General features: G+C 39.9%; 3 protein-coding genes across 4 annotated transcripts; 2 read left to right on the forward strand and 1 right to left on the reverse strand.

Annotated features, from left to right (window-relative positions):
* The first annotated feature begins 2,346 nt into the window (after window positions 1–2,346).
* LOC103697217 (1-aminocyclopropane-1-carboxylate synthase-like) lies at window positions 2,347–6,074 on the forward strand. The gene is made up of 4 exons (XM_039118702.3): window positions 2,347–2,988; window positions 3,443–3,574; window positions 3,869–4,029; window positions 4,428–6,074. The coding sequence occupies exons 1-4, from the start codon at window positions 2,821–2,823 to the stop codon at window positions 5,404–5,406; spliced, it is 1,440 nt and encodes a 479-aa protein (XP_038974630.3). The 5' UTR covers window positions 2,347–2,820; the 3' UTR covers window positions 5,407–6,074.
* Window positions 6,075–8,077: 2,003 nt separating this feature from the next.
* Window positions 8,078–8,894, forward strand: LOC103718492 (transmembrane protein, putative (DUF3464)). Its single transcript, XM_008807348.6, has one exon. The coding sequence runs from the start codon at window positions 8,177–8,179 to the stop codon at window positions 8,723–8,725; it is 549 nt and encodes a 182-aa protein (XP_008805570.3). The 5' UTR covers window positions 8,078–8,176; the 3' UTR covers window positions 8,726–8,894.
* An 838-nt stretch (window positions 8,895–9,732) lies between these two features.
* LOC103718493 (C-terminal binding protein AN-like) lies at window positions 9,733–25,655 on the reverse strand. Of its 2 annotated transcripts, XR_015976379.1 has the most exons (8): window positions 24,805–25,655; window positions 22,505–22,673; window positions 22,198–22,328; window positions 18,906–19,667; window positions 18,735–18,782; window positions 15,462–16,829; window positions 13,462–13,578; window positions 9,733–10,046 (listed from the first exon to the last, which is right to left on the reverse strand). XR_015976379.1 is itself a non-coding variant. In XM_008807349.5 (7 exons), the coding sequence occupies exons 1-7, from the start codon at window positions 25,408–25,410 to the stop codon at window positions 9,972–9,974; spliced, it is 1,908 nt and encodes a 635-aa protein (XP_008805571.1). In that variant the 5' UTR covers window positions 25,411–25,655; the 3' UTR covers window positions 9,733–9,971. The 2 variants fall into 2 exon arrangements, 1 of the variants encoding a protein (XP_008805571.1); XM_008807349.5 differs by lacking the exon at window positions 15,462–16,829.
* Window positions 25,656–27,639: the final 1,984 nt, after the last annotated feature.

Below are 27,639 nucleotides of genomic sequence, written 5' to 3' on the forward strand. Positions count from 1 at the left end.
GCTCGGGCTCGAGCTCAGTACCGAGCTCTATATTGGGCTCGAGCTCGGGCTTGCTTGGCAAAGCAAGGGCTCGAGCTTGGGCTTGCTTGGCAAAGCAAAGGCTCGGACTTGAGCTCGTAAAGCTCGTTTCAATTACGAACTCAAGCCCGAGCTCAAGCCCAATACAGAGTTTGGCACCCCCAGAGGGAGAGGACGGTGAGGTCAAAAAGTTGGAGAGATGGAGGAAGGAGGTGCCTAGCGGGGGTTCGGCGTCGGGGTCTTGAGAGAAATCCCAGGCGAGGTGGGTGAGGACGAGGAAGTGGTCATGGCCGCCGCGCCGACCCCAGATGGCCAGGCGGTCGCAGCGGAGGAAATCGGCGAGGTCGCAGCCGTGGAGGGCACTAGAGTTGAAAAGGGGCAGATGGTAGAGGAGAGGGAGGGCGTCGAGGGTGGCGTAGTACGGGGTTGAGGCAGGGGTACTCAAGGAAGCGGCGGTGGAAGAAGGGCTCAAGCATGTGGGGGTCGGTGTGGTACCAGCTCCGGGAGCAGTTGTGGGTGCGGGGGCCGAGGCCGTGGTTGGTGAGATAGGGATAGGGGCAGAAGTTGCTATCGTAGTAGAGGGGGAAGGCATTGCAGGATTGGAGGAGGTTGGTGTTGAACAGCGGCGGGATGTCGTGGATGTGGATCCATCATCCTTCGCACTCTGTCCGCTGATGCGCCTCTTCTTCCTTGATGACGGCGTCTTCCTCCTCCTTTTCTAATAATGGAAGGCCGCCGCCGGTTTTGGAGGTGGATCGGGCTTGGCAGGGGACGAGGAGGAGAATAGAGAGGATGAGAGAGATGATAACAAGAACGGAAGGGCAAGTCATGGACGCGAACGAGAGGGAGGGCCTTGGCCCTTATGTTGGAATCGTTGGATGCAGGGTTTCCATGTAGTAAGATCCAGATCTGACCGCCCACGGTTCTATCGATGGCGCGATCTCGACTGTCGGATCCCGAAGCCGCCCCCTCATTTGGTCGTGTTATGTCACGAGCTCCGTTTGGGCTCGTGAGCTGCTCGGGCTCGGGCTCGGGCTCGTTCGACTAACGAGCTGAGCTCGAGCCAAGCTTTTACCAGGCCGAGCCCGAGCAGCTCGCCTCGTTAACATGCCTACTAATCCATTCTTCCATTTTTAGATAGGATCTTAACTCTTTTTGGATTCTGTCTCTCCGACTCTACACATGAGAGAGGTGTTGAGGAATAATAATCTCATATTGGATAGGCTAAAAATTCTTGTGGCATTTATATACTATTGAGCCTATCCATCTAAAGGTCCGAGTTTTTAGATCGGATCAGAACATGGTATTAGAGCCTACCGATTCTTCTTGCCTATCAAAATTCTCATGCTTCCACTTACTAATCGTGTTGCCCCCATCTATTTAAACACATGGATTTTTAGATATGATAGGTAATTATCAAAGCATCCATGACTTCAAGTTGCCTTTGTTTGTAGAATAAGAAGAATTAGAATAGAAAAAGTTATGCTAATGAGCGTAGATGTGCCATAAATTAATCCTATTTGTCCTGTAATTTGTAGAATGATGTTGGTCGTGGATTCTTTTTTTTCGCAAAAGAAAAAATGTAAGCATGGATCATTGCTTTATGATATAAGAGAAGTTTATCACAATTTTTCTGGGTAGCGTTGACATAACTATTCCTCACCCATGCGTGCTTTAGAAATAAATGCTATCCTAGCGTTTCGCCTGTAGGAAGGCACATTCACATGAAGGAATATGACTCGGGTGCGTGCTTTAGAAATAAATGCTATCCTAGCGTTTCGCCTGTAGGAAGGCACATTCACATGAAGGAATATGACTCGGGCGACTACAGCGGAGTCTGCATACTAATAGACAGGTTTATACAACCGAACTGCCGTCTTGGTTTTCCAGGCATAGTTTTAACGGGAGCGTGACCGAGGAATTATGCGTAAGTTCGAGTTTCTTTTTAAAAGGGAAGCTAAGCGCCACTCAAATTTTATTAAAAGCAGGCGAGTTAATTAGTAAATAAAGGATCGCTTGCAGAAATGTTAGAACAGTGGTCGCACGAACTCCTGAGAACAGAGCTACCGGCCATCCACGAGAAGAAATGTTTTAATAGAAGGATCGCTTGCAGAAATGTTCGAGTTTTCAATATCCAGCAGATGCTTTTAATAGAAGGACGGCATCCACACGAAGCAGTTCCAGCCACCGGCCATCCCTTCTTAGCAATAATTTCACCAGCTGCATAACTTCGAGTTGTAGGCAACAAAACCTCTTCTGCACTCTTCCACGAAATCAGTGGTGAGAGCTGTACTAAAAAAAGACAAGAAAGAAAAATAGTGGTGAGATTAACCTTCCCACAGAATCAACACCTCAAAACACCACCAGTGCACGGTCCCCACCAAGGAGGCGCAGTCTCCCTTCTATCGTCAGCGCCCTCCTCAGAATTCCGTGTTCTCCGCCTCGCTCGCTTCGCACGAAGCTTCTCCCATCCCGGATTTCTTTGTTTCCTTGTTACGATTGCGACTAGGCTTTTGAAAACGCAGCCGGCATCGTACGATTTGTTTGCTGTTATTCACGTAAATTCCACGCCCTCTCACGTTTTCCATTTTAAGGCAGACCCGACTCTCAAGGGTGACGGGTCCCTTGGTTGAGCCCAAACATTCTCTGGTCCACGTGTAGGATTTCAAAGTTAAAAGAGTCTTTGCTTCTGAGCCCTATAAATTCCTTTCCCGCCCGACCATATGCACAAACTCCAAAATTCTCAAGTCTCGCGCTCTGTTTCTCACATTCATTACACATTCACACATTTGAGTTTTAGTGATGGAGTTCGATGCACCAAACTATCCACTTCTTTCGAAGATGGCAACCAATGATGGCCACGGCGAGAAATCGTCTTACTTCGACGGGTGGAAGGCTTACGATAGCGATCCATTCCATCCTACCGAAAACCCAGAGGGAGTCATTCAAATGGGTCTAGCCGAAAACCAGGTAAGAACATATCCAGCAGCAGTCATCTCGATACCTCGCTGTACGTAATTTCAATCACAATCGCAAAACCAACACCATCCACCCACTTAGTTGCAGAGCATATCCATATTCTCATATGCTGCGGACTATGCTCTATAGGAGTACAAGAAGCACCCATCCAGTGTTCGGGTTGTATCTTTCGCACGAAAGAATGATTCACCTTCTTCCGCCACGTGAACCGTTGGATCACACAAAGCCCGCTTCAGGATCTTTGCTTGAAGAAAGAGGTTGGAATACTTTGACATCTAACGGTTGACGTCGCAAAAAAAAAAAAAAACAATATGCAACCCGAACCCCAATCCAAGTAGCAGTTGTTGCACATTCTTCTGTTACTTAGGGTCTCTGTTCGATAATCTCAAAGTAATCTTCGGGTGTCCTACTCATTAGGTGTTTTTTTTATTTATTTACTTTTCAGCTTTGCCTGGATTTGATGCAAGAGTGGATTAAGGAGAACCAGAAGGCCTCCATTTGCACTGAAGCGGGAGTTCCAGAATTCAAAGCGATAGCAAATTTCCAAGATTACCACGGCCTGCCTGAATTCAGAGAGGTAATTAACAAAAGCGCAGCTTTTTTATTGCTAGCATAATGATTTGCTTATCTTGTCATGAATGATGTCGTCAAGTTTCCAAAGATGCATCGAGTCCTTGCAAAAGGTTTTAGCTTCTGAAGTTTTCAATGGAGTTATCCAGCATAAAAACCAAAAATTGTCTTCAGACTCCTACGATGATTGAAATCTTGATAGTGATTTAATGGTGGTCTTGTCCGTAAAAGTTAGTAATTGTTGTTGCTTTGTGGTTGTAATGCGAAATGACTAATCGATGTGATTTGTCGAAACTTGCAGGCCATTGCCAAGTTCATGGGGAAAGTGAGAGGAGAAGGAATCAATTTTGACCCTGCGAGGATAGTGATGAGCGGTGGAGCTACCGGGGCTGCCGAAATATTGGCCTTTTGTTTGGCTGACCCTGGCGAAGCATTCCTTGTTCCAACGCCGTATTATCCAGCGTATGTCGTATAAGCTCCTCTATATATATTTAAGTTTTGATGTCTATTACAAACACGACATAATCCTACCTTTTTTTTTCTAAATGGAAATCTTCCAAGGTTGACGATATGGTAGATACCAAGACATTCTGGTTTACTAGTCTAATAACAAATGAAAATTCAACAAAAATATTCATGGTTATCCTTTTTTCTTCTTATATATATATATGGACGAAAGCTAAAACCTCATTTATACTTAACGTAGCCATATTTGTGGAGAGGTTTGAACATTTTGCAAGTCTATACACTGCATATCTAAAACCTACTCGCAAATGGTATCTTGAAACTCAATCATCTTATATTCATTATTTGCACAACAATATATAAAGCTAAACTTACAATTCATGTATCATGTTCAGATTCGATCGAGACCTCAGGTGGAGAACAGGAATCCAGCTCTTTCCAATTCACTGCGAGAGCACCAATCATTTCAAAATCACCCAGTCCGCACTTGAATCTGCTTATGAGAAAGCCCAGCAGGCGAATATTAGAGTTAAAGGGGTCTTAGTAACCAACCCATCAAATCCACTGGGGACAACCTTGGACAAAAAAACACTAAGAACCTTGGTCAGCTTCATCAATGCCAAGAGGATCCACCTAATCTGCGATGAGATTTTCGCAGGGACCGTCTTCAGCGAGCCCAGATTCGTTGGCGTCTCCGAGATACTCGAAGAGGATCCTAACTGTGACCAAAGCCTCATCCACATCACCTACAGCCTCTCCAAGGTCCTCGGCCTCCCTGGATTCAGGGTTGGCGTGGTCTACTCCTACAATGATACAGTGGTTCGCTGCGCTCGTAGGATGTCGAGCTTTGGACTAGTCTCCTCACAAACACAATACCTGCTTGCCTCCATGCTATCAGATGATGAATTCACAACCGAGTTGATAGCAGAGAGCAGGAGGAGGCTATCGAAGAGGCACGAGATCTTCACTTCTCGGCTTGCGCAGGAGGGAATCCAGTGTTTGGAGAGCAACGCTGGGCTGTTCTGCTGGATGAACTTGAAAATGCTTCTCAAGGAATCCACAGTTGAAGGAGAACTCGAGCTGTGGCGCAGGATAATTGACGATATGAAGCTCAATGTGTCGCCCGGTTCCTCGTTTCATTGCAGTGAACCTGGGTGGTTTAGGGTATGCTTTGCCAACATAGATGACGAGACCATGGAAGTTGCCCTTCAAAGGTTCAAGTCATTTATGCGCCAGGCGAAGAAGAAGAGGTGGCAGAATGGGCTTCGCTTAAGCTTTCCTCGGAGGTTTGAGGGCATGACCACCATGACCCCCATGACCCCAAGCTTATTGTCACCGCACTCTCCTGTTGTTCGAGCCACCACTCCAGCTTAGTAGTATAGCTAGTGCTGCGGAGGATGAAGGCACCAAGGACTGTTCTTCGGCCAATTGTTAGAGTATTTCAAAATTCTAAGCCTATTCTTTTTTTTCTCTTGTATATTTTTTTTTAGTCTCACATAGAAAATAGATGAAGCCTACGTGCGCACAAGCCCAATGAAAGCCCAAGGCAATTTGGCAGATCTGATCCAAAAACGGGTTAACCGGGTGTCCCGATCGATCACCACGCGCACGGGGGAAAATTGGCAGCAAAAAAGGAAAAGGAAGAAGAAAGGCACATCACAGTAATTATTGGTTATTAGAAAATAAGATGGATAAACATTTTTTGATTATTAGAGCCGCGGGTTCTTTCAAGAAATATGTATCGTTCTTTCCTCCTTTCCTTTATCAAGAAAAATTGTAACTTTTTTTTTTGAGTAAAACTACTGGAATATGTATTTTTTAATTCTACAAGGAATATGTTAGAAAATACGGAGGAAAAGAAATTCCTTGGCTCTCTGTTTTCTCTGTAATGGTGAAAAGGATCGTGTTGACCCATGTTTTAAAATTTGACTTGGAATGAACCATGGACTGGAGATGGAGAAAAAGTAGCACCCAATCCCAATCAAATCTTCTTGGTTCCTCAAAAGGATAAAAAAAAAAGAACCGTGGAAGTCACAAGAGGAAAACGGTCAACAATTAAGAAACCTACTCTGCAATTGATAAGAATAGAAGACTCCCCTTCCAAAAAAGATAACAATAGAAGACTCAAACGTCATAGCACTGCAGCAGAAGTTTTATATGTTTCGACTTCTTATCCTGCTCCGTGGAAATTTTTTGCTTGCCTCAAATAATAATAATAAATGCTAAGAATTGCAACCCAAAAGCATTGGCCACGTTGGAGAGCTTTCATAAAGTATGTGCTCAAATAGAACTCTCCGATGTCTTGAACGATCCAAAAACCCAACCTTTCTAATAGTCGCGAAGAAAAAGCTTAGTGGATTACTTTACAGCATCTATAGAGTTTAGACTCCTTATGTTTTTCCAAGCCCGAGGATCCTTGCATTGCTTGCACCACAAAACTTGGTGTAGCGCACAATGGCCGCCATTAGAAGATGAAGGCCATCAAATAAAGCATGCCATGTATGACACATAAGAGTATTTTGTTTGATGGTTGTCCATCTTTTGATAGCGGCCATCGAGCATTGCACTGAATTTTATGATGCAAACCATGCACCGCAAAAAATTCGTGCTCTTTTTTAAAGCTATTTGGTAAAGTCTTTTGGGAACTTTCTATTGAACCTTATCACCATTCTACCTTTCCAACAATACCTACCCTCAATTGTTCTAATATTAACCTCCAGAAGAAGATATAGTATCTGTTCCAAGGCGACTGCTCAAAATAAAATCCTTCAACTTGAACTTGTGAAACTACTCATCATCCAAAACTTATCTATAACTCACTTGAAAAGGACTCGTGGGCAAGCTCGTCGCTATTTCTGAACGTCCCTTTAGTTCTCGATGATAGTTAAAAAAGTTGTAATCTTATAAGATACTGTTGTGTCATCATAAATTCAAAACTAGACAATACCGTTGATCTTCTTTGAAATTGATGTTGTCATTTGGTATTTCTTGTACTGGTTTATTTTCATCAACTGCAGGGGGCAGGGTCTACCATAAACCTCACATGGACATGGTCAGATTTTCTCTCCCGAACAAAAGAGAGAGAAAGATATTGTCCAAGATTCTCTGCAATCTTCTTAAGCCTCGCCAGTAGTCAATGCTTGTGCTCATGATATTGAACATTTCGTCCCCCCCTCTCACACACACACCAACCACATGGCGCCATGTGCATGACGGTGCACCACACCGATCACATGCATGCATTCCCATGGGCTCCATCCATTGTCTGCTCATCTCGATGATTGGACCACAGGAATGCAGGCATGTGATTGGAGTGGTAATTTCATGAATGTAGATGTTCAACCAACATGCCAAAATCATTTTTTTCAGGCATTATACTTTTAGGAATCATTTTTTAGAAAAAAAATATTTCGATTTTTTTTTTTTTTTGAAAACCAAACGAGGCCTAAATAGATTGTGTTATTGGAAAGCAAAACTATATATCATGGAACGTTGACCACCATCAAAGGATGAACCATCAAGCCTATGCCCATGAACTGTCTTAGTTGAATCCATGTTTTGAGGATGGTTATTTATGGCCGTACAGGATTCTAGGTACCGTACGCAGAGGATGCGTGCTCATCGTGAGAACCTTAAGACTGACAGATTGAAGCACCACGCGGATTCTTCACACTGATCTTCCTGTCTCCTTTTGCCCCCACTTTCTCCAACCAAGATGCCAGCTAGCTCAGCTAAGCCTGGTTGGCAACCCTCCCAGGAGTACAAATCAGTCAAACAACTAGGTTTGAAATCTCTACTATTGAAATCTAGGATTCGGACCGTGTTTAAACAATTGAATCAATTGATTTCTCTTCCAATAGTGGTGTACTTAAAAAGCCATTTAGAGACATAGATGGAGCACATTCTACCAAAAGACAGCACACAAATTAGGGTTCCAAGACGGTACAAGAAAGCTGTTTTCTATAAGAGCATTATATGACTTTCAGATGGGACCGACCCCTCAAAATATCAGTGGGGTTCTATTAAATCCGGTAAGAGTCGGGCACTGCCACCCATCCGTTCCGGATAAGATTTACTTCCAAGCGAGGAATGGCACCAAAAGCCACATAAAGTGGCACCAAAAGCAAGAGCTTTTGGGCAAGCCATGGAGACTCTGCTTCACCAAGTGGCACTGCCATCGCCTCCCCACATCACAAGAGCTTCTTCATGGATGAATAGAAGCCCAGTTCCCATCCGTCCCACAAGTCCTGTCCATATGCTACCCTCAAAGAAAAGAGCTAAAGAGTCGCGAGCCCAAGGCAGAGGATTCGGAATAACAGTCTCAGATAAGAACAGAAGGCTAGAAAAAGCTGATATCAACAACAACGCTCCGAATGATGGAGATGACGAGATACCCCCAGATGTGTTCGATAGAATGATACGTCGTATGCTGTTCTCTGTCGGGACCCCAATGGCATTGGGCATTGGCCTGTTGTACGTGCTAAGTTTGCTCAAGAAAGGCAACCTATGGGAGGTGCCTGGATGGCTGCCGTTCCTCACCATCCTACTCTCTTTCGGGACGTCGGCGATGGGCATTGCTTATGCTACTCTGACCACCAGCTGGGATCACAACAAGGAGGGTTCCCTTCTAGGATGGGAGGAAGCCAAGAAGAACTGGCCTGAGCTGTGGAAAGAAGAAGATGACAAGAGATAGATTTTTGATGTAAAATATTGTGATTCCAAGTTTATGCTTGTAGTGCTGAAGGTTCTCTTCTATGCTTGCTCCTTTACAGAGCTTGTAGGCTCAACTGAAATGGACTAGGAGTTAAAGAAGAAACCTAAAATATGAATGCTACTACTCCCCGGAAGTTTTTATGATCCCAGCTGGCAAGAGAAAACATAACCATCTTAGCTATCAGCCTCTTCAGCATATACGAAATCTTTGGGGTCGATCAGTATCATGATGAACCATATTCTTATTTAGGACCAGCTGTCACTCACTCAATATTGAACACCAAGAAATTAACCGGGGTTTAGTCCATCCATTTAGGACCCTCCTCCTCCTGAGGTTCTAGTCTTGCGATAGGCTTCCTATACTTGAAGATGAAGTGATTAGAAAAGCTAGCAGATGTCAAACAAGATACAGGAGGGCTCAAGATGAAGCGTTCCATGGAAGGACAAATTGTCCAAACCTAGTAAACTGGTTGTTGCGATGCGTACAAATCGAAGTCTCGGTTAGCCCGATGGCACGTCAAATGCCCACAACCTAGCTGCTTCACCTTTTGGACAAAGGCAGTGGAAGACTGGAAGGTTGGCTTTTTTTTAAAACAAAATCCATTATAATAAGCTGTAATTGTAAATCCTGTGTAAAGGCCACCCTAGGTCCAATCTTTACATGTGGATGAACTTGGTGCTGTTCATAGCATTTGTACCATAATATATAAATCCTGCAAATCCTCTATAAACCGAGTGATGATAGAAGACAATGCGCTATCAACAAAGCATCAAGAGGAGCCATGGGAATTGATGAACCTTTGTTATGCCATCAAGCAGCAAGAAACATTTTCGAGCAAAAAATCAATAGGAAATGATTGGCAATGATCTAAAATATAAAATACGCAGGCTAAGATTGCAATTCGGTAGTCCAATTAGAATGAGAAAATAAAGGCAGTACAATTTCGATGTTTAAGTGAGGCAGCGCACTCAATAACAGTAAAAATATCAGGCAGAAAACGGGAGCCAAAATTTAAGAAGATTCAGATTGAAGTTGATACAAAAACTAGGACATTGTTTAAATTGAACATCCAAGGACATGGATTCCCACACAAACATATTAAAAATTGAATGACTTGCGGCGTAACCGATAGGAAAACGAACACAAAACTAAGAGCAGTTGGTTCGCTTAAGCATTTCTCACAAATCACAGGTAACCTCTTTTTTTAAAAAAAGTCACAAATAACTTAATCAAGCCATCGAGCAACTCCATCTTCTTCACTCACAGCTGCAAGAATCTCAATGCGTACATCCAATACAGCCTGCACTCAAATAAAATGGGCAGAGTTAAACAAGAAACAGAGTGAATCAAATACACAGCAAGAATGAGATCAATCAAGGCATTAACAAGGCACATAAGCCATGCTTAGTGAATAACAGTGTCATTCCTTCTCAGCCATCTTGACAAAGACCTACGAGGTGGCTAGAATCAGGGCCGACATCCCTCCTGGCCCCGACTTCTTCGCTTCTTCCATGCCCTCTTTGATTTCATCAAAGTTCAGGAATATTCTAAATTGTTGATGTCATGTTTCTGCACCATTTTACTGAGACTCAGCAAACACCAAAAGAAATTGCTTTGATACAAAATGCAATTAGCCCTCCGAAGATAGTCCACTTCTAGCCAAAAGGCTTATGTGATTGTTGTATATCTCATGTCATGCAGAGATTACTAGTTTAACCAGGCAAATTTTTTCAACAAGATTATTTATTAGAAGCAATGGACCTTCATAGTCAATAGACATCCATCCCAGGAACTGATGCATTCCATACACAGGCATCACTCCAGTAGGTTGATCACTCAGAAAGCAAAGACCGGGATGGTTTAAGATCGAGAGTGACAATTTATAACACCTTGACCAAACTTTACTCCTACTACACTGGTATTAGCAGGGTATTGGCACTTCTTACCATTGTATTGTTCTTAACAGCATTGCTGGAGACCGCTATATATCTTAGCTATCAGCTTATGCCAAGACCCTATTTGCTTATTTGCATAAATCCACCAATACCTGAGCTTTTATGGGGCATCAAGCCTCTTCCACCAAAAAAAAGACCTGTCACCTTCTATCCCATGACAACCACATTCTCATCTGTTAGTCTCGAGGTGAATTTGTTCATGTCTAACCAAAATAAACCTCAAAAAAGGTCCACTGGAAAAGAATACAACTGGAAGCATCCAAAGGTAATTAGAGAATCCTAAACTTGGTCCCATCCAACCAGACTGAATTGGCTCCATTTTCCTTATGGGTACTCCTCATCTCAAAAATATGCAATCAACAGCTCAGATGGTTGCAGTGCATCGAGGATAGAAAACCAAAACACTCTGTATCATGAAAGTATTTCTCGGAGCTGTTATTGCAGTGATGCAATAATCCAATGAATCAAGAAGTTGATCCTCACTATCTATGTCGGGGCATTGTATTCTAGTTCCAAGATAATGAATTTGCTAATTTCGGGATTCCATGGAATAAAACAAGAACTATCCAGACCTAGTTAGGTTTTAAAAATTGAAGTACTAATACAAAGAAATTGTTCAAAATACTAGTTGTCCCCTACTTGCCTTGGCAGCCAAAAAAAATGCTGCCAAATGTTCCAAAGCACACAAGTCTGAGTTTAATCTAGAAGCAATGTTTCTCAAGGGCCAGATTCATTGATGAAAGAAGTTAATCCATTGAAAATATAGCCCCTATATGCATGAAATGGATCCATGGGTCAGTTTCCATTCATACTGGATATTACTTGATCAAGCTCTGAAAACAGGGCCGATTTTATCATTTGGTTTCAAATAAAATGATTCAAGGGAGACCTAAAAACATGGTGAAAAGCTTCAAAAGAAACTACCAAAATCAAACTTCTTGTGAAAACATTGAACCAACAATTCACTTGATGATTTCCAGAATTGCCATCGTCACAAAGTCAACATTTTTCTTTTTTACATCACTTTTTTTTAGTCATTAGCAAGGTAAACAAACTTAATCAGTTATCAAGTTTAATGACGAGATCCGGTGAATCATACTACTTTCTAGCATAAAAGTAGATAAACACCATGCTACAGCATTCAAAATACTGCAATTGCTAGAAAAAACATTTCCTTTCCCATAAGCAACTTTGTTTTTTTAGTGGTGATGGAATCATAGTTGTGTAAAAAGAACCCTTTTGGTTAGAACATTCTTTTAACATGACAAACCCAACAATGTCTTGATAACATTGTTCTTTCTTGTGGCCATCAACATTGTCTTTTCTTATGGGAAATATGCTGCCTTTTATGGTAGGGCATCATAGTCAATGATGTCCAGGAATACTCTTGATTCCTTTAAAACTTACAAATTCAATAATGTTCCCATACTAGTTTCTTGTCCATCTTGATTAAAATAAACTAATAAGTTTGGAAGACGTATATCACGCTTTGCCCATAATACAGTTAATAGCCAATCCAGTGTTCAAAATGGCAATAATATTGTATTATTTTCCTTCTTTTTTATGACAGATAAAGCAAATCCTATTATTGGTGGTAGGCCATAGTTTCATCATCTTACATATCAATTTAATTTGCTCAATTAACTTTCACATTTATGTTATATCTTCATCATGGCAAACTGGAAAAAAAAATGCTCATCAAAATCTAGATTAATTTGCTTATCATTCATCAACTATTGTGAGAAATTTGAAAAAAAAAAAAATGTTTATTATACTTTTCAAACAATTGGCATGTTCCTTCTGGTTTTCTTTTCATCTTCATGATTTTTCCACATGTATGAACAACAAACTTCTCTCCTTACAAATCAACTCAAAATTCGAAATTAAGCATATGAAGAGCAAATAATCTGTTGCTTATCATTGATCTCCTGATGCTTCATCAACGAACAAACTCAATATCTTTTAAGAAAAATAGTGTCGGTGTAAATGTATTAACCCCTATTGATCCTAATTTGTGCCAATTTACATATATAACATTATGACCTTTTGATGCATAGAGAGATTAGCATTACTAGTGAACAAACTAGCTAATATTTTTCTATAAATTAGAAGCCACAAGATTCTAAGTTTCACATATAGCGCCCATAACAATCAGTGATGAATATGATACACATTTTCAGTACTATGTTGATGCTTGGCACGCACGGGCATAAGATAAGCAACCCAGAAAATGCATACTCTAATGTACATTTCATGGACAGCCTAATTATAAATGGTTACAATGCAAAATACAAATTTTGATTCATACAAACACATCATACACTTAAGTATCTCAGGTACACACACGTGTTAAATAGAAACCACATAATGCACCATTTTAATCCTAAAACAATAGATTAACATCAATATAAAAATTTTCAGAAAAGAAAACACTCTTGAATGTCAAGGTCAAGTTAATGTTTCCTACATTGAAGGGTATCACAAATATTGTTCTGTCTTGAATGGACCAGTAAATACGTTATAAGAAGGGAAAGAAACTGATGAATACCACATCAATGTGTATCTCTTAGATATGGAGTATTTTGCTGACTCTACAGCATATAATATATATTTTACTGTACAATATGATACAAAATGAAACCTTAAAAATGATTACTAAACTAGTACATGTAATAAACAAGTTTAAGATTTACTTTCTGCAGCTAAAACGAAGTAAATGGCTTAAACCTTGTCACTTTGAAAGATAAAGAAGATACATACCAATGGATTTCTGCAATTCACAAGTCTACATTCTTCCAACACAGAACCTTCTAGCATCCAACTCTCCCACACATCAAAACTATAACTTGCAAATACAAATTCCATTCTTCTATTAATCTGGTATAAGATAACCAAATTAGATTGAAAAATAAACAAAATCGTATTTATGTTCAGTAAAAATATCATAATTACACTAGTTGTAATATATATCATTGTGCAGAGTTAGTTCACAACAGATTTCACTAAGTCATTATATGATTCCAGTAAAGTTATTAATAGAACAATTTTATAAAAGAAACGAACCAAACAAATGCCAGAAATTTGTTAGCAAACAGCTTTGTGGACCTGAATATTCAACTAAATTCAGATTTCCTTTACAAAGTCAATGGCCATGTTATTACCCAAAAAAATTGGCGTTACATATAAATTTTCATTATAAGGGATGTAAAAATCAGACCAACTTCCATGCCAGAAGTGACTGTTGCACTCGCTTCAGAATTTCTCAGGAAATTCACTCCTGATCCTGCTTCCTGATTACTGTTTCTTATTCTAAATATTTCCAGAGCTATGCTTTTGAGCACCAGTTTAAAAAGAATGATGTTATTCTCAAGCCCACATCAATAAACTATTATTAACTACAACAAGGATGCAATATTCTCCCAATTAAGCACTTTCAAGCATGTGAACCATCCAAAGAATGAAGACAAGACATTGAATGCTAAAAGGAATGTTGCTAATGAATAAAAGATTGAGATAGACCCTAACCGATTCCCATGAAACTCGAGTAATCTAAAATTGCATGTCTCCACAAACAAACAAATAAAGGAAGGCTGATGATGATTTTCTAGAGGTGAGTGTAGTTGTACAAGGAGCCCAAATAAAGGAAAGCTGATGATGATTCTCACGGTTAAAAAATTGTCTTTTACATTGCTGGAGTCTTGTTTCTACATCAAAGAATCCATGTTGGATGCATATTTGCAAGTCAAAAACGCACCAGGCTCCTAGATAGTGATCAAATTCCTTATTTGCAACTTTAGATATTGATAGAAAATTGGCCTTTCTAGCAATGAGTTCCACCAACAGAGTGACATTGAGAGTAGGATTTGATTGTTTTCTTAAAGCCACATAAGGCATTAAAATAACTTTGTGAAATGTGAATTTCCTTTTATCATTAAGCTAATTTTGTAGTTTGGATAAGAAACATGCATATTAAAACACATCAAAAAAAAAGCTTTCAATGGTTTCGCTTATACAAGATTCAAAAGCCATCAAGTATATCCAATTTAGTTAAAATAATTTTTGCCTAAATGTTCTTGAATCACCTTTATCTCTTTTGCAAAGCCAAAAGCCTTGGTCATGTATTTAAAAATAAATCCAATCCTTGCATCCATGTCCATGCAACACAGCTCATCTTAAAAGATATTATATTTGAACATCCTTCAACTCTATGTCAAGTTTTGAAGCACCAAGGATTTAACTAACAGTACATAAATACCATTTTCTCTGATGAGCAATTGATCCGCTTAACTTAATGCAAGCTCAAGAATTATAAAAAAAATTGCATCCTCAAGTTTGGATCTGGAAGGATAATTTTGAGACTATTTTGTGTGTTTTGATCAAAGTCCCCCGAATCGGTACCGGACCCGTACTGGTAGGTGCACGGTATGGTTCGGTACCATACCGAACCGGTAGGGCATGCCGATTCACGGACCGGCACACCCTTTTTTTTTTTTAAGTTCTCAAAATAATTTAATTGGTAATTACTCTTTTTGAACTTTTTCAATGAATTTAGGTCTAATTTGATTTTTTTTGATGTTGCTTGATATTTTTTTATGTTTTTTGATGTTTCTATGATCCCAGTTTAACCTAAGTGATGCATCTTATTGCTTTAAAATGATACAAATCATAAAATGAACAACATAAAATATTTTCAAATCAAGTAGTGACGTAATAATTAAAAAATAATGCAATCAATTACATACATTTAAAGTCCTACATACCAATATCTAAAATCGGGTCGAGTGGCAATGCCTCTCATAAATATTTGGATCATCAGCATAGTCAAGAAGCATATCAGCCCACCATCCTACTCAAACAGCGTTGTAGTCTAATACGTTCATCCCATAAGAAACGTGCGCCGGGTTATAAGCACGCTCGGATCTCTCACTAAAGCTCTGGCTCTGAGAGGTGTTCTCTGTCTAATAATACGATTGTGGAGGAGCCCATCAGAATATACCGGCAGTAAAATCCGACCCATGAGATGCTCCGGGTTACATAGGATAGTAGCCACCGAAAAATGCCTCAAATGCACCATATCTATATGCATATTCATATGGTCATAGGCTGACTATGGTCGCGAATAATAGGATCCAGTATACGACTTGAAACTTGATACGTCTATGAATCCTACTCTACGTGTGAGATCATCTGCAGCTGCATCGTATCCTCCTAAATGACCTCGAGGAGCTTGTCTCTTATATGCAATCATGTGCTCGCGGGCTCTACCAAATCATGCACCGTGGTCCCTATCCTGTGTAATGTGCGTAAACTGGGGCTCACCGGTGAATCGAAAACCACCCTGCGGCTATCTCATAAACAGTGGTCTTCTGTCCTCTACTTCCTCTCTAACCAGCAGATTTATGACCAAAAGAATTGTCATCGTTGTTGCTTCTGGTCTCTAAATCTGAGTGTACTAACTCTTCCACACTCTCCATTGGGGCAGCAGGTGCATTTTGTTTTTCTTTTTTTGGTGTGCTAGACAACTGCCCTCTTACCCTTTGTGCCCCTTTCTGTGGCTATGCTGGAAGAATGTATGCCACCTTAAACGAGTCGACCGGATAGCATAGCGGCCTCATTTAGGCATCTCTCGATCATATTTCTGAGAGAATGTCTCGGACAAGAAGTCATACGGTGATTGGCTCTCCTGTGGCTATGGCTGATCAGCTTGAGGAATGCATGAAATATTGCGCTCAGTCCATTGCCCTGCATCAACCCTAGCCTCACTGGCTACAAAACTAGCAGTTGTGGAGATGATCCTCACTCATCAAGCTCTGGCTTCTGCTGCTAGCCCATAAGTCATCCGATCACAGGATCATCCTCATTATCAACGAAAATACTATGAACCGGTTCTGCATACTTGAGCTCCACTTTCTCCTAAATACACTTCAGCCTCAACTTCAAATTATAGTGAATATATATAAGATCGTTGAGGTGCTTCTGTGTTAAACGGTTCCTCTGCTTGCTATGGATAAAGGCGAAAGTGGACCAATTGCACTCACAGCCACTCGAGAAGACCGTTTGGAAGAAGATCCGGATAGCTAGTCGCTTAAATTTTTTTACGAACAACCCAAAATAAATCCACCATTCAGCTGCAAAATATTGAAAAAAAATTACATATAAGATGTACCATATTAGTAACCATCTAATGCTAGATAAATATCATCCTGATGTGTAACATATCTTAAAAAATACATCAAATTTATCTAACACATAATACTAATTTTTTTATTTATTATATATCTTTAATAATTTTTAAATTTAAAAATATGTTAAATATCATATATTCAAAAAAATATGATTTCTTCCTTAAAAATTACTTCTGAATTATGTAATACGTACTACTAATTATTTTCTAATTTTGGATATCATTTATATAATTTATATTATTTTTTAAATTTAAAAATAATTTTTAAATATTAATATTTAAAAAATTAATTTCAGCTCAGATCCACATAGAATCCAACAATGGATGCTACATATATTTTTCTAGACCCTCAGGCAAGCATCAAAGGATACTTATTTCTCAATTTTTTTCAAATTTAGGCTTAGACTAATGTACGCATAATCGCATCAAAACGAATGAATGGACACCAAATTTTTATAGAGAGTAGCTTGCATGCCCCTAAATATATTTCTGATTTTATAGTTTTTTATTTATTTTTAAAAATTATCCTTTTTTAATCCAAATATATATATTTTTAATTTTTAAAAATTATATATAATCTAAAAATTAAAAAAATTTATGTCAGCGTATACAACATCTATAGATCTACAACATATAAAAAAATAAGCCCAAATCAAAAAATTTGGCATGATCTCTCCTTGTTTTGCAATTTTTGAGCTATTTTCAAGCCTCCCAAAAAAAAGTGAGGGAAGGAGAGGAGAGAGAAAGGACACCTTATTTAGCCTTGGAGTTTTCTTCTGATAGTCTGAATCAGTGTTGTTTGTAAATTTTTTAGGAGTGAAAAGTGGCGAAACTGCTTTTAAATTGCGTTGGGAAAGTCTTCTCGGGCCTTTCCAACGCCACCAGATGCCTTTAAAAGGTATTAGGTGGCAGGGGCAATAAAGCCATACTTCGAAACTAGGTAGACTTGGTGTGAATTGGCCAATTTCGGCCGGTAAAGGACCTGCTCTAGCCGGAACCGAATAGGATTACCGAACCGACCCAATTTCGCACCAGGTCAGCTCGGTACTATCTGAACCGGGCGGTTCGGTACGGTTCGGCAGACCTGGTTTTAATTCTTTTTCATGTTTTATTTGGAAATTTTAGAAAGTCTCAAAGGTTATCAATAAGGAAACATCAAAAGAAAGTAAAGATAGATGATAAGTTACCTGAAAAAATACAATGAAATATATAATGGTTATGTATTAATGATACCAACAACTAATAATTATGGCATCAAAAAGATATAACTATTTATGAGTGTCATTTTTTCTCTCAGGTTTTAATTAGTTATTGTAATTAGACAAATGTCTAAAAGCAGAAACTGAGATACTGCTACTATGCATTTCCATAGTATTTGTTTATTTTGGTTGTCACCCCTAATGAGACACTTGTTCCACTCCAAAACTTGCTCCCGAAGTTTCAGAGTATAAAAGAACGATTCATAGTCAAGCTAATACGAGTGTTGGGAAGTGAAGATAAATTTACAAAAAAGGTAGAGTTTGATGATCTATGATCAAATGCCCTTGCTCAAGTTAATAAACCATTACATGCACAACATAAAAAAAAGCAAAGTATTATAATGACATTCATTCTGCTCTTATCCATAAATCAGAGTCATGTTTTAAGCCCTTAACCATAACCTGATAAGCCTCATCAAATTGAGATTGACTTTATTAATCCTTCATCATTTGCTTATACTATGAGTTAAAGAACCTGTAATACCAACTTTTCAGTCTCCAATCTAACATCATCCAACAATATTACCAGTTACATAATATACCAAAGCTGTATATTATTTATCCAAAAAATAAAGGCTATATAATCTGACCTGCAAAAGTTTCCCGCCAGCAGCAAAAGATCGCAATCCTAGTGTATCCTGAAGTAAAATGAGGTAAACCAATGTTATAGGTCAGTAAGCAGGATAGTAATACAGACAGTAGTACATACTTGAGCAGGGAGAAAGTAGAAACACAGAGCAGAAAAAAGTTTCAAAACAAACCTTGCTCCTAAAGGCAACAATGAATTGTGCAGCTGGATCCCTTTTTGTTACATTAGACAATGTATCAAGGAACCACCCATTACCAGGAACTCTTTGCCTAGATACATGGAACCCTGGCCGGTCTCTTGCATGTAATGCTATAACAAAACCATCTCTCAGCAGCTTGACAGAATTTCTGCTAAACCCAGTATTTACTTCCATTTGTTTTTCTGGAGTTGATTCCCTTGCTGATTCCACAAGACAAATCTGTTTATTTCTAGAATCCTCAGGAGAAGCAAACCGAGAACTTATAGCAGTATCATCCTCCCGACGCGAGGTGTAATTACTATCATTTTCCACTGCTGAAAAATCATCTGACTTCTGCTGGGATCTACGGCGAGCAGGTCTCTTTTTACCCTTCTTACCAGATCTACCATGCCTTCCTTCAGATCTAGAGCCAATGTTTTGAGATAGACCTGAAGCCTGAGATTCCTTCGATTGATGGATATCATTTTTCTTATAATATTCCGAGCTGATATGGCTCTCATCTGTCTGCTGCTCACCATCAGAAACCCTTTCCTTGTCTTGTTTCTCCGACTGGTCTTCCTCATACCCAGTTTCACTTTTTTCTTCATCTTCATCAGAAACAACATTGTTTGGAATAACTCCATCAAAGAAAAATGACTGCAATATAGTGACTGCTTTCTCCCTTATTTCCATCCATACTTCTTCACTGTAATCTGCACTCCGAGGAAGAATTAACACATTTGGCATCTCTCTTACCTGAAGGCACCAAAGTATAACTCTTAGGAGAAAAAAAAACACAAAAATAAAATCTATGAATTTGCAATCACAAAGGATATTATAACTAATTTTGAAACAGATAAAATGGTGTGAAATGCTCATGCAATAAGAAACTATATTTACGTAACACCTAGCTAGAAACTAAAGTAAATTACTTGCAAGAAGCTTTTAAGAATTAAAAAGTAAGATGACTGGAGACGGATGTAACAATAAGATGAATCCCCCCAACAGAAATGCTAACCTAATCAAAGCATTATTATCCAAGTGATATATACTCTATGGTTAACACAAAATTTTCTGGGATATTGAGATATAACAAGGTACTTGTTTGCCTACGCCAATTCATCATAGACTATACCTTGACCCATGTGATGAACATGAGAGGAAGCATAGACAGGGTTGATCCATTTATTCCATGAAATTTTTCTCTCTACTTTTAAAAGCCAAGATTTATTGAAAAGAAGATATGGTCAGTTTAGATGCCTATCCTTTTGGAGATTTATGAGTAAGAAGTTGAGAGTTCAATTTCCTAGAAAGTCTGAGAGCGGTCCTCTACGGCTACAAGCCAATGGGAGGAAACTCTCAACACTCCTATGGGCTTTTTCTGGGGGTAAGTGCAAAAATTAGAATGTGATTTTCTTTTTATCCTTTTCTTTTCTTTGTCTGGCCAGTTGCTTCTCACGTGGTCACCGGTCAGGTGGCATCTAATGATGGACAAAAAACATGTGGTAGGGAGCTCCTTTACCCACCACCCACGCCCCCCCTCCCCCCCCCCCGCCCCCCCCCCCCACCCCCACCCACCAAAAAAAAAAACATTCCAACCTACTCAAGTTTTTACCCTAGTGATATGCAATTTATAAGAAGCATAATTATCTAGCATTTTTCCATGTAACTGGAATTTACTATCCAGAAAATTTTTACCAAGAATTCATTTTTCCTCCATTATAACATCAAGTCAATCAATATATGGGGCATCCTTGAGAAACATCCCACCTAATTTTGCAGGCTCAACACCTAGGCTGCTTATTTTCAGGCATGGTCATGCCTTGATTATTGGTCTATCAAGGCCCACAAAACCAATACCAGAAATCATTGGATGTCACCGTTTTGGTACGATACAATTGGCATACACCCTATACAGTCACAAGCTTCCAACACTTTTTTTCTCACTCCCAGCAATGGTACCGCTTGAAACTGGGTAGCCTAGATTGTTACCAGATGATGTGGGATAGTTGTGCTCAGTTCAGACTAGTATGAATTGATTCAGCTCATGTACCAACCCAAACCTCATTACTATACTGGTACCTTACCAATAAGATACGATATGGCATGGTACAACAAACCTTGAGAATTATCTTCCTTGCGCTGCCTTCCTCCTTTCACCATTGCTTATTGGATGGTCAATCTAGCTTTCCGGTGACAAATATGACCTATTCTGGTATATCCATGTGTAACATTTATGATCCGTTGCTACCAATAGGGTCACTAACACGTTGATAACAACATGCACACCAATGTGGCAACTTGCAAGTCAAGCTATTTTAGATGCACCTTTCTCAATCTATCCTATCGTACCATATAAAACTAAAGCTTATCAACATAATATTCCATCCACAAAGATGTATTAAAAGTTCAACTATTTTTATCCGAGAAGTCAATCACTCCTAGCTAGTTCACTTTTGCTCCCTAAATGGTTTCTTCCCATCAATCAGGGTTCATTTTCAAAAATCATAGTTACTTAACCACAAAAAAGGGGGTTAGTGGTGCATGAGAGAGGGGAAAACATGATTACTCATGGAGCTTTAATTAAAGCTAGTCTTCCAACAACAATATAAACATCACAAGGACAAGTACTCATTTAGTTGTTCCCTCAAGAAGGTAATGCATTCAAGAAATTGATAAATAGCACAACTTGTCCAGCATCCAAAGGTAGCCATGGTTTATGATAAAAAAAATTTCATAATTAGAGAGTGCGACTGCCAAGGGATGGAAGACACTACAATTTATTAAGAACTTAAGCTCCATTGTATAACTAACAAAATAGGCTCATGAAATATGTCCAAGCCACACAAGTGAAATAGTGAATTTAATGGCACAGTTCAGTTAACCTCGTTGATGAAGGCCCATTAAGCCTACACCTACAAGATTAAGAAAGTAATGGAACTTTCTTGTAGTTAGAACAAATCATAGAAGAACTGAAGGACAACTGAACAGCTTTCAAAAATGTTTTAACACTCAAAATTGTCACCATAGGCTAGTTTGAAGATTAAAGTAAGTGGTAGCTGGGACACCCAACCACTACACTAAATTGTAAGGTACAGCAACCATTTTACTGAGCGACAACATTTATCGAGCATGCATAGAAACTTACATCAAATACATGAAAAACAAAAAGTGTTTTTCCTAAAGATATGCCTTTATAAACGGTAGCTTAATCATATTATTACTCAGACCTAAATGACCACATGTAATAAGAAAATAATTCATACCCTAAGACTAATGCTCATACCCATGCTTCCATCCACTGTGGCCCCTCAGCACCATCCAATGCACAACCAGCTATAGTTCCATCAATCAAAAGCTGTTTTAGTGCACAATCATCTATTAGCTGACCACTACCAGTATTAACTATAAATGCCCCTGTGAGAAAACCAGTTCATTGTAAGTCGAAATTGATGGATAATTGGTAAAAAGCAACCAAACCATTTAGATTATAAATAGGAAGCAAGAGGATTAAGAATACAGCAGTTAACTGGAAAAAAAAAAGAAAAAGAAAAACTAAGGACCATAACCACAAAAAGTGCAACTAAAGTTACCAGGCTTTATATGCTGCAGACATTCTGCATTAAGAATATGCATTGTATCATTGGATAGCGAACAGTGAAGTGAAACAAGATCGCTTGCTGCCAATAGGTCATTGAGTGTGTCCATTCTCCGAGCGGCAGGAGGAAATGCAATAGGAGGCCTTCTGGACTTTCCTTTGCCCTACACAAAATTGTATTATAGCAAAGTCAGGACATGAGACGAGATATTAAATACGTCAGAACTCCATAAAATCATTCTACTTAAAAATCATACAACATGAACTTTTTAGGCACGCAAGTTCATGAAAATTTGACAAGCAACTTAGACCATAAACCTCACCTTTAACTTGTGCACATTCTACCAATACTTTTTATCATATAAGCCCGAAGTCATGGAGATCAATATTACCACTATAAGCTAATTTGATTTTGACAACCAGGGTTAGCTCAATTGGTTGCATCCTCTCCACTTGGGAAAGGACCAAATGTTAGAAACCTAGTGATGGCATGACTATCATATATCTCAAAAGTGGTGGTAACTACAAGTGCAGCAGACTGAATATTTCATAAAAATAGGCATGAATGGAATTAAAGATGACGATAATGATGGCGTACCAAGAATGCATTAAAACTCAAGATAGCCTAGCCATAAAGGTTTCTATAGATAGAGTTTAACATCAAGCACCCATTATGATTCTTTAGAGTACAATTTCAAATATTTATTTTTTGGGCACAAGATACAAATCAGAGCCTCATAAGCTAGACACATAACAAATCCTTTGAAAGAGACATTGAGTCAAATGCAAGGAAAGCCATGGAGAATTAAACAGTGAGGTTTAGGTAGGCTATGAAAAAACATTTATAAAAAATGACGTATTAGTAAACTAGTTTTTAATTACGTCCGTAGAACATGAGAAAGATTATTCTCCTACTAAGTTGCAACATTTCAAAAGATAGAAAATGATAGATTAGCAATCAAGAAGTGCTCAACACCTAAGGTCTAGGTAAGCATCCTTTACTACAAAACAAACAACAGTCCATTGTTAACTGGGAAAACTGGAACCACATCTATAAAGCCACTGAAGTCTGCCAGCATAGATCCATTCTCTAGTGGGGTTTTTAATGCCCCATTATAAATTGGGTCTCCAGACCCAATCAGATCAAGAGAAGGATAAGCTTCTACACCCACTCTCAATACTCCCTTCTTAGATGACCCACCCCCCTCTCTGTTTTCCCTTTTCTCTAATGCTACCTCTTGTGCTGTTGGGCCCCTATTAACGAGCCCCCTTTGCCCTTCTAAAAGAAGACCCAATCACCACTACCTGCCCCTTTCCCTCTCCATCTACATTGCAATCTCCATTTACCTATGGATATCCTAGTCCAAATCAAGTATTTTGAGGAAGTCAGCAGCAAGCTTGTTGGCAACACAAGAAGGATGGTGGGAGTGGGGTCATTAGTCATTCATCGGAGTTGGTTGGCCCTAGAGAGAGGGGGCTTAACTATTGGTTGGAGGTTAGGTAAGAGAGATGAGGAGGAGGTGCCCCTTGGGTTTGACCTTTTGGGGATGGGTGGGAGGGGAAGTGCGACACTATGTGATTGGAGGGTGGATTATATCAAAGGTGCTCATGACAGGGTGAGCTAGGTGGACTAGGAATTAGCTTTAGAAATTTAGTTGCATGCTTGGTATTCAATTTTTCTATATTTTAATCACCCTTTCCATGATAAAATCAAGCTTAGCAAATTATTACTTCAACCATTTCCTTTAGCAAACCAAAAGTGGGACAAGACTTGCAATGGACATGTTTTCAAAGGTTTCGGCTTGTAGCTGATTTTGCCATCCCCTTCCAGTGTTATATGGTCAATAACATCTTCTGCATGACCTCTTCTGTTTTTTTACTATATACTTGTTTTTCATTAATAAATCATTCAGCTAACCTTTATTTGCTAATAAGAATCTTATGCAAGATTCCCTTTTTAGGTCAGTCTAGTTAAGCTTACAAAAAATATCCACGTTAGTTCCCAATTACTTCTGAATCCTTTTAAGCAAGCAGTAGGATTAGCTACTCCAAAGGCTGCCCCATGATCCTGAGCCACAAATACTCGGTTACAAGAAATATGACTACTCAATCCCTAACATCGATAACTTTTGTGCTTCATTAACACTGTTCTTTTAGGACAAGATACTTCTATTTCCAGAAAGGCAATAAGAAAGCTACAAATTTGGATATAGAATGGTGCCAAGATAACCACAACATTGGATTGGACTATGAATTGTAGATCATGAAAATTGAGAAAAGAAATTGGAGTAGTACCTTGTGGTTCAGATCGAAGTAGAGGACGCTCATCTTGAAGGCCAGGCTCCTGGTGGCGAGGCAGCGGGCGGACGCGGACCTCCCGATGATCCCAAGCACGAGGCCACGGCAGCGGCGCATCCCGCGGCAGAGAGGCTGGATAGAGCCGAGCCAGCCGGAGGCGGCGGAGGAGGAGGAGGAGTGGCGGGAGAGGAGATGGGTCCGGCGGAGGAGGCCGAGGAAGAGGGCCATGACGGTGTCAGCGACCTCCTCGGCGCGGCCGGCGTCAACGTGGACCAGACGGAGACCCAGGTCGGCGGCGAGGGCAGAGTCGACCGTCCGGTCGGTGGAGCCGAGGCAGAGGATGAGCTGCCAGGGGCGGAGGCGGCGCTGGGCGGCGCGGGGGAGGAAGGCGAGGGAGTGGACGAGAACTGCGGCAGCCGACTCGATCCGGCCGTCGGCAAGGCGGGAGAGGCCGACGTGCTCGATGGCAGCGACGCCGGCGAGGACCTCCTGCTCTAGGGACGGGTCCTCGAGGCAGTTGAGGGAGACGACCAGAGGGAGGTCCGCCGCCATCCGATTCGGATCCGAGGGCGAGCGGCCCGCGCCGCTGTTGTACCGCTGCATTCTATTCTGCACACCCTCTCTCTCTCTTTCTTTAGATCTCTCTCCTTCTCGATTGCTTTCTACTCCTAGCCTCTCCTAAACAGTAATTATTGGATCCCTCGTTGTGCTTCTCTTGCTTAATATTTTGCTCGCTTCATTAGCAAGTAACTGATTTCTCCCTCTCTCTTTTCGTTTACTTTCTTAGTTCCCGTCCTTGGGGAAGAGGAGGAGGAGGACGACGGGAGAAAAAGGGCTAATGGGGTCACGGGTCGGAGGAGGTTGGGAGGGTGGGACGAGAAATGGGCTTGGGTTTGAATCATTACCGTTCGTGTCCTCGTCGTTAGGTGGTGTCCAGTGGGCCGGGGCGCTTCTAGGGGGCCGAAAAAGATTGCATCGCTTAGAGCTTTTCCAAGCTGGACCCTACTCGTCCGGGTCCTCCAGCACCACCGTGTCAGATCCTTACTCTTGATTTGGTTGGCTGCAGCTACATCAGAGTAGGATGAACAACCGGGGTAAAAAAGCTACATCAGGGTAGGATGAACAACCGGTGTAAAAAAAAAAAAAAAAAAAAAAGTTGAAGCATAGGATCCGGCTGGACCTAGAATAGGGCCAAAATTTCGGGCTGCTAGAGCTATCACCATCATGTCGTCATTTCCAATCGACAGGGGTAAATGGTCTCAGGGATAGAACTAGGGATGATAGCCCAGTAATTTTTTTCAGTAAAATGGTAAGTTACACGGCCCGATAATATACCCAACCAGAGACTTCAGACAACAATCTATCACAGAGATGTAAAAATAGAAGTAGAAGAGCCTATATCCTGAATGGTTGGCCACAAAAGATACCACCCAGTCCATTGTACTATTTGCTTTCTGATAGATGTGTTTTACTTCTAAGAATCTCTAAATGTTTAAGTTACCACCCAGTCATATCAACTCTATTTTTGAAAGCTAATTCCAGACTGAATGGAACCCACTCCTATCCTGTCCAAGTGGTGAAAGGTTGATGCTATCCTACCAAGTGTATGATGGATCATTAAACACATAGAGAAGCTACGCAGAAGAGATGAAGCAGAAACTGACCATCTAAAGGCTTGTAGCATATCCACAGTTATCCTTTTTTTTTCGGAAAGAAGTCAGGTGGTATCGAGAAAGCCTCTAGTTCCAACTTCCTTGATACAAAGAGAACTTCAGGGTGATTGCCTGATGGAGAGGTTTGATCTTGATCTTCCATTCCCAGTATATGTTGCCTTCCTAATGTTTTTACATAGTAGGTACTAACAACATGCTAAGCTATATATTTAATGGTATCTGAATATAGTTGCTGTTCTACACTTCCCTACACTTCAGTGACCTAGCCTCTTTCTGGTGTCCTCTTTCTTCCTCTAGTGGACTATCCTTTTCATTGTAGTGCAAGAAGTGGTGTTTCATGAAAATTACTATCATATCAAAGAAACATCACAATAATAAACAAACTTCAGTTGAGTTGCATCAAAATACCAGGAAAAAAAAAACAAAGAAAGAAAGCGGAAAAAACTTCAGTTGAGATGTTTTATGCGATAGAGAATGAGTTGCTCGGTCATTTTGCAACTATTTGTTGTTTGTGTAGTCTCGCAGACCAGATGATGCATCTATATCACCAAACAGCATCAACAGACTTTGCACGTATTTTTCTGCTAAATTATTAATTATGTGGTCGTAACTTAAACATATGTCACATGCCTTATCATTATATATATATATATATATATATATATATATATATATATATATATATATATATATGATTTGTCAATATAAGTTTTCTAGCCAGATTGTTGGTCCTCTTATGATGTATACATATATTGTATAAAGAGTTCGGGTTGCATCTTTTGCAAAAGAATTATTCATCTTCTTTCACAACATCCACCATTAGATTACATATTGTACATATCTCAAAACACTCCAATCTTTTATTTTCATCCACCTTCATAGCTCTCAAAGCAGTCATTGCGTGACCCAACAATTGACATCGCGAAAAAAGATGAATCATTCTTTAACAAAAAATACAGCCCGAACCCTTTTGAAACATGCCTTGATTATTATTTTTTCTTACATGTTGATTTTGAGGATTGCTCTTTTGCTATCTCAAAAGTCAAAATGATGCTATTGATCGTAAGAACACTCATGCAGAAAAAAACGCAACAAATATACAAATAGACGTTGGGAAAACATGCGCCGTATCTAAATAATAAATAGCATGGTAATATCC

This window comes from Phoenix dactylifera, chromosome 3, assembly GCF_051530095.1.
Source record: "Phoenix dactylifera cultivar Ajwa chromosome 3, Ajwa_hap1_PhDact_Kaust_v1.1, whole genome shotgun sequence".
NCBI lineage: Eukaryota > Viridiplantae > Streptophyta > Magnoliopsida > Arecales > Arecaceae > Phoenix > Phoenix dactylifera.

What these genes read in the sequence shown, in the direction of transcription:
- LOC103718493 (XM_008807349.5), bottom strand. Translation starts at nt 25,410, where the DNA reads ATGCAGCGGTACAACAGCGGCGCGGGCCGCTCGCCCTCGGATCCGAAT. An exon ending in TTGTTGCCTTTAGGAGCAAG is followed by an intron (nt 18,783 to 18,905) that starts GTTTGTTTTGAA and finishes ATTTTACTTCAG; the next exon opens with GATACACTAGGATTGCGATC. An exon ending in CTGGCGGGAAACTTTTGCAG is followed by an intron (nt 13,579 to 18,734) that starts GTCAGATTATAT and finishes ATCTTATACCAG; the next exon opens with ATTAATAGAAGAATGGAATT.
- LOC103697217 (XM_039118702.3), top strand. Translation starts at nt 2,821, where the DNA reads ATGGAGTTCGATGCACCAAACTATCCACTTCTTTCGAAGATGGCAACC. An exon ending in GCCTGCCTGAATTCAGAGAG is followed by an intron (nt 3,575 to 3,868) that starts GTAATTAACAAA and finishes CGAAACTTGCAG; the next exon opens with GCCATTGCCAAGTTCATGGG. An exon ending in CCAACGCCGTATTATCCAGC is followed by an intron (nt 4,030 to 4,427) that starts GTATGTCGTATA and finishes TATCATGTTCAG; the next exon opens with ATTCGATCGAGACCTCAGGT.
- LOC103718492 (XM_008807348.6), top strand. Translation starts at nt 8,177, where the DNA reads ATGGAGACTCTGCTTCACCAAGTGGCACTGCCATCGCCTCCCCACATC.